This window comes from Neofelis nebulosa, chromosome 9 (genome assembly GCF_028018385.1).
Source record: "Neofelis nebulosa isolate mNeoNeb1 chromosome 9, mNeoNeb1.pri, whole genome shotgun sequence".
NCBI classification, from domain to species: Eukaryota; Metazoa; Chordata; class Mammalia; order Carnivora; family Felidae; genus Neofelis; species Neofelis nebulosa.
In genome coordinates this window covers 4250017-4257139 of record NC_080790.1, presented here as the reverse complement: position 1 = coordinate 4257139, position 7123 = coordinate 4250017, and the positions used below count along the sequence as shown (strand labels likewise).

Sequence of the window (7123 nt, the reverse complement as noted above, 5' to 3'; positions counted from 1 at the left end):
GCTCCGTCTATTGCTCTGGCTCAGACACATGAGAAGACATGGAAGAAAACCGAAGAGCCACCTGCTTTCTGCTTCCTAAGGAAGTGAGTTGACAAGGGGGAGAATGAGATCAAGGGTGGCAATGAGCTTTCTGAGAAACGATGACCTTTTACCACAACAGGACGCTCAACCTACTGGGCTTTTCTCTGGTGGTTTGAAGCATGAGCGGCGACTGCTCGGGACGAAAGAGTGGGGGACACCTGGTCTCAGGCACAGCGGTGGTGGGGGGGTTGGGCTATGGTACAGGATAGCGCGGTTCCATGGATTGTACCGTGGGGGTACAGCTCTCAAGCACAAAAGCATCATGCTGAAGTAGGCTACATACAAAATTTCAGAACGATTTTGAATTAAAGGGCTGGAAAAGAATAATCTTTTCCATTGATGTGGTGGGAAAATATTTGGAACATTTCCCCCTGGGTATACAAAGAGATTGTCGCTGGGTTGTTTTTTTTTTTTTTTTCTTTTTTTTTTCTGATAATAAAGATCAAAATGGTCAAAAAGAAAATCTTGAATGTCAACATAAGCCACTTTTGCTCGGTTTCGTTTAGTTTTCCTTTGCCCACCCCCTCCGCCCCGACACACGCACACACATGCATGTGTCCATGCGTGTGCGTAAGCGAGCCTCCCGTGTGCGCGAATGATAAAGAACTCTTAGACTCAAGCAAATAATTATCATCGGTCGGCTAATTATTTTTTCTAATTAAAGGCTTGAAGGTCAGGAGGGCACAAATGTGCCGGGGAGAGGAAATGCTCGTCAGTGCTTTTAATGTCAAAAGCCCGGGATCTGGGTAAATGAACTTGCTCCTTTGTGAGAAAGAGGCAGATAAAGCCAGGCATTTGCCGCAAAGTGAGCGTCTTCGTTGTGAAAGCTTCAAAGGGGAATATTAGGTGCTTTAAAAACTTCTTTGTTCTCTTCTAAGAAAATAATTACGCCACAATTTATCCTAATTCAGATTTTAAGCCTTGATTAGAGATGGGCAATCTTACCTTCAAATAAAATCTGTAATTTTCTGCAGTGCATGCATTCATTCACTCATTCTTCCTTCTAAATTACAGCAAATTGCACCAATTTCAGCTCCTCGGAGTGTGCATTTAGGCCACTCAGAAGCCCGCCTGCCCCTCCACCTGTAGGCGCCACACAGTCACGAACAGCGACTGTCATTTTAATCAAGAGGAGTGAATCCTGTCATTCAGGAAGGCCATCTAACACGACGGCGCTTTGCCACGGAGAGAGGCAGCCGTCCCGGGAGTCATCCTGGTGGGCAGTTCTAGAGCGTCAGGATGTGCCCGTGGATGTCTGGAGATCATGCTTGTTTTCCTCTGCTTCCTAATGGCTTCTGATCCAACAAGACATGACTTAATTTGATGTCAAGTCCGCAAGTGTTTGAGTGTCTCTGAAGGGCAGGGTGCTGTTGGTGGTGCGGGGAGAGGAGGTGGGTTGGGGGGGCGGTAGGAGGGGCAGGTGAGACACTCCCAGGCCGGTCCTGTGATGCTCAGGAGAGACATGGCATGTTAAGAAGACATCTGTTGCGGGTCCTGGGAGGAGGGTGTGATGTCGTCAGCTCAGCTGTTTCTGGTGACGAGCTCATGTGCGAGGTACTATTCTCACGTGTCCGTCTTCCTGATGAGGAAGCCGGCTTGGCGAATAGCTTGTAAGTGGCAGACGCGGATTTGAACTCCAGACTCTGAACCCAGAACCCCGGAAATAACCACCAGGCTAAAGAATGTATGCAAAACCAAAGACTCATGAGTAGTGGGGCTTTTCTGATTTCAAACTGTACGTGTTTCTGGCTGTGTTGGTTTTCTGCAACAGACTTGGATTTATAGTTGGAGGTTGTTGATTCTTCATCATTGTGGTTATCGATACAGATGGGAGAATTCACTCATTGTAGTGATGACAACCTTACTTAGTTTCGCAAGCATCGCCGTCCAATGCTTCCTTTGCAAACTTATAATACGAATTAGTTTATGTATTCAGTTATAGAACGAGTAGCAGGTTTATGTGATTTAAAATTCTGAAAGTACAAAATTGCTGGTAATGAAAATCCTCCTTCTCTGCTCCCTATCCTTTTGCAGCCACCCAGAATCCGTCCCTGCGAACCATCTGTCATTCGAGTCTTCTGTGTCCCCTCACTCTGCTATGCGTATGTGGACAAATGAACACTTATATTTTGCCCAGTTTTGTGCAAACTGTAAAATAGTAGATGTATTGTTTGGGGCTATAATTATTTCACTTAGTAATAGACCTTGAAGCTGATTCAGTATCAGGACATAAATATTTCTCTTGTTCCTTCTTTTATGGCTTCATAGTTTCCCATTTTCTAGAGTTACTGTAACCTACCCGATAAGTTCATATGGATGCTATTTAACGTGTTTACCCTCTGTTACGATGTAACAGACAACCTCCCAAAGATAACACTTCATACACATGCAAATATATCCTCGGAATGAGTTTTCGAAGGGGCACCTTGGTGGCTCAGTTGGTTGAGTGTCCAACTCTTGATTTTGGCTCAGGTCATGATCCCAGGGTTGTGGCTGTGGGATCGAGCCCCATATCGGGTTCCATGCTGAGTGTGGAGCCTGCTTGGGATTCTCTCTTTCTCTCTCCCTTTTTCTCCCTCTCCTCTCTCTCAAATATATATATATATTTATATATACATGTATATATATATATATAAATATATATAATTTATATAATATATATATTATATAATTAATAAAATTAATTATTAAATTAATTAAATTATTAATTTAAATTTAATTATTTTTAATATTAATTATTTTATAATAATATTTTAATTATTATTTAATTATTTAAATAATTAAACAATTAATTATTAAATTAATTAATTATTAAATTAATAAAATAATTTATAAATATATATATATATAAATGTATATATATATACATTTCCAAAAATGGAATTGCTGAAAATCATTAAATTACTTTAATTTTAATTGTAATTGATAAAAAATCATTCAATTACTATCTATAAAGGTTATGCCAACTGTCTTCCCATTAACCAAGCATAAGATTACTACGTCTTTCCCTCTACCTTAGGGGCACATGGCATTGAGCCCTACATTGCTGGCAAGTCTAAGATACAAACTTCATGTTTCAATAGTACTGATTTGATTTCTTTCATGATGAACATTGAAGCATCTCCTTATATGTTAAAAGTAACTTGTTTTTCTTACCTTTCAATTATCTAGACATATTTTTTTTTTTACCACATTTCTATCAATTTGTTGGCACTTTTCTTATTAGTTGGTAGAGGTTCTGTATTATGGACATTCATCTTACTATTTTTTTTACTATTCTTTCCATATTTCCCTTCTTTTGTTATTTTTATATTGACTATTGACCTTGATTTGTTTTTTTTTTTTCATTTAGAAAGTTTTATTTTTATGCAATTATCAGTCTTTCATGGTTTCTGGGTTTCGTGTCATGTATAGAAAGGGTCGTTTCACTAAGCTATCCTAAAAGAATTCTGAAGTGATTTCTTCTACATAGATTTACACTTTGAATTGTTTCATTTAAATCTTGGATCCATTTGGAATTTATTCCATTATAAGCTGTCAGGTAGGAAGCAGATTTAACTTTTTTCCTAGATTGCTATCTTCAAACAGTTTTATTCTTTCTTAAATAATATATCTTAAAAATAGAATATTTAAAATTATAAATATATAAATTATATAAATTATATAAAATTATATATTCCCCTATAATCTGGTATGGTATCTCGGCCACACACTAAATCCTTTTACTTATTTGAATCTGTTTCTGAAATGTCTACTCTTTATATTGGTTTTACCAACTCAGGTGCCACTAAAATAATGTTTTGTTTACCATAACTTGATGACCTTTTTCTTTTTTTTTCTAATTTAATTTCTTGTTAAATTGGCTTCCATAGAACACCCAATGCTCATCCCAACAGGTGTCCTCCTCAGTGCCCATCGCCCATTTTCCCCTCTCCCCCACCCCCCATCAGCCCTCAGTTTGCTATCTGTATTTGAGAGACTTGATGACTTTTTTGACACCTGAAAGGATTGTCTTTTTCTTTTTTTTTTTAAGTAGGCTCTATGCCCAATGTTGGACTTGAACTCAGGACCCTGAGATCTGCAGTCACATGCTCTACAGGCTAAGCCAGGACTATGTCTTAATCTGCTTCAACTACTGTAACCAAATACCACAGGCTGTGGGCCTGAAACAACGGACATCTGCTTCTTCCACTTCTAGAGGCTGGAAGTCCAAGATGGGGTTGCTGGTGGATTCTGTTTCTGGTGGAGACTCTTCCTGATGTACGGATGGTGAGCTCCGGTCTCTTCCTCTTTCTACAAGGACACTGATCCCTTCACGAGGGCTCCCCCCTCGTGCCTTCACCGAAACTTAATCACCAGAGGTCGTGCTCAGACACCATCACGTTGGGGGTTAGGGCTTCAACATACAAATTTTGAGGAGCTGCGAACATTCAGTCCGTTGCACGCTAGTTTCAACATGTTTCAATAGGTTTACTCTTTTCTGCTTTTCTTTAATTACTGACTGTTACTTTTGTCTTTATTAATCTCTTTCTCTTAATTGCTTATTTTATGAGAGGAGATGAGTAGTCTTCCTCTTGGATTGGAAATGCAATTAATTAGTTTATATTTCCTCTAATTTTTATGTGTATTTGCCTGAAGACTATTTTTTAGTGGATAACGCTGTTATCTGCAGCTCCGAGATATCAAAATACACGGTGTTTAACATCGTTATAGTCCAGATATTTTACAAACTCAACTGGATTTTCTTCCTGACACAGGTGATTTCCCCACACCAGGAGTTAAGCACTTTGTTGGTTTTTATTCAATTACTGATCCCCAGTATTCAATTACTGGTTTTATTGGCTTGTACTTGGAGTAGTAGAAATAGAAATGCATTTCTACTCTTTTGAATATATGAGTGAGTGAATGTGTGCGTGTGTGCGTGTCTGTGTGTGTGTGTGTGTGTGTGAGTGGCTATATTTGTGTCCATTTTTGTGAATGGTTTATGTTATTTGAAATATGCATTTCCCTCCTTTTACACTGTAGGTTTTGATACACCTGTTAGATTTACCTTTTCCATAGATCTTTCATATTTATTATATTTTTATTTGACAAAAATATGAATAACAATCTTAGTCTTGCAGTTTCCTTCTATTTTTCTTTTTAATCACCTATATTTTTACAGAATGAATATTAATGCTAAATTTTTTGAAGGATAAATACCCATAGCGCTATAACTTTATCTTGAAATATAACCTTCAGTTAATATAGAAAATACATATTCTTATGGTATGATTTAGATAGTATATGACCTTGGTTTGTATTCAGCTGTCTGATATTAATGTAACAATCTTCATGTTGATTTGAATTTTTTCTTATATAATTCCCTTATTTTTATATTTTTAAATATTCATAATTACTTGCTTAGTTGGGCTTAACAGAGACTGACTTTGAGTTTTGCTTAGTGATCCAATTTGTGTGTTATTAAAATGTGGCCTTAGCTTGTCAATACTTGTTACACTCATTGCTACAAAGGGTTTTAATTCTGCCATAGTTTTACATTTTCTGTCTTTAAGACTTTATCAAAATCTTCTCATTTTTAACATTGTTGAGGAATATAAAACATTCTCTCTGTCACAAAGCCATAATTTCTACAACTTGTTTTATTCCTATTCCCACAGTTACATGTTCGATACTCAGAACCAGTTTGTTTTTCCTTAATTAACTTGTTATTAATTGAATTTATTTTCCAGTGTTGGGAACGATATCTCTAAGTTCTTCCACAGTAGTTTGCTGCCTTTCAATTCAATGAAAATGTAGCCGAGTAAAATTTCTTGGACCACACATTATTTCCTTACGTAATATTTTTCTATCCCTATGCTGTCTTCCACATTGAAGGTGGGAGCCGAGAAAACAGTCTGATGCCAGTTTTCCTTTATAAGTGATTTGCTATTTTTCCAGAACACTGGAAGTGATCTTAATTTTGGCTTCTAGCAATTTAATTAGCTTACACCTCTGTGTAGAATGTGTGGTTTCAATGTTCTTGAAGATACAATGTGTCTTTCCAATACACAGCATGGACTGTTGTTATTATTACTTTTTAAATTGCAGGCAAGTTGTTTCACTAGCTTTGTTCTGCTTCCGAGATTTCAATCCTACATTTCTTGCCTTCTAAAACTTTTCTCTTAGCTCTGCAGTGTCCCAATACGGTAGTAACTAGCCGCATAGGGCAACTTAAATTTAATCTTAAATTAACTGAAAATAAGAATTTAGCCTTTCACGAAGATGGCGCCAAAGGCGAAGAAGGAAGCCCCTGCCCCGCCCAAAGCCGAAGCCAAAGCAAAGGCTTTGAAGGCCAAGAAAGCAGTGCTGAAAGGCGTCCACAGTCATAAAAAAAAGAAGATCCGTACGTCACCTACATTCCGACGACGGCCCAAGACGCTGCGTCTCCGAAGACAGCCCAAATATCCTCGAAAGAGCGCCCCCAGGAGAAACAAGCTTGACCACTATGCCATCATCAAGTTCCCCCTGACTACAGAGTCGGCCATGAAGAAAATAGAAGACAACAACACTCTTGTGTTCATTGTGGATGTCAAGGCCAACAAGCACCAGATCAAACAGGCCGTGAAGAAACTCTATGACATTGATGTGGCCAAGGTCAACACTCTGATCAGGCCTGATGGAGAAAAGAAAGCATATGTTCGACTGGCTCCTGACTATGTTGCTTTGGATGTTGCCAACAAAATTGGGATCATCTAAACTGAGTCCAGCTGGCTAAATCTAAATATAAATTTTTTCAACATAAAAAAAAAAAAAAAAGAATTTAGTTCTTCTATTGAACTATTCACTTTTATTTTTAAGAATAGCCTTTTTTTAGGGGCGCCTGGGTGGCGCAGTCGGTTAAGCGTCCGACTTCAGCCAGGTCACGATCTCGCGGTCCGTGAGTTCGAGCCCCGCGTCAGGCTCTGGGCCGATGGCTCGGAGCCTGGAGCCTGTTTCCGATTCTGTGTCTCCCTCTCTCTCTGCCCCTCCCCCGTTCATGCTCTGTCTCTCTCTGTCCCAA

At 38.6% G+C, this 7123-nt stretch overlaps 1 protein-coding gene across 1 annotated transcript; it reads left to right on the top strand.

Moving 5' to 3' along the window:
* Nucleotides 1-6330: 6330 nt before the first annotated feature.
* On the top strand, nt 6331-6868 carry LOC131486151 (large ribosomal subunit protein uL23-like). The gene has a single exon (XM_058686335.1). It carries the CDS (start codon nt 6346-6348, stop codon nt 6817-6819), a length of 474 nt encoding a protein of 157 aa, XP_058542318.1. The 5' UTR covers nt 6331-6345; the 3' UTR covers nt 6820-6868.
* The last annotated feature ends 255 nt before the right edge of the window (nt 6869-7123 follow it).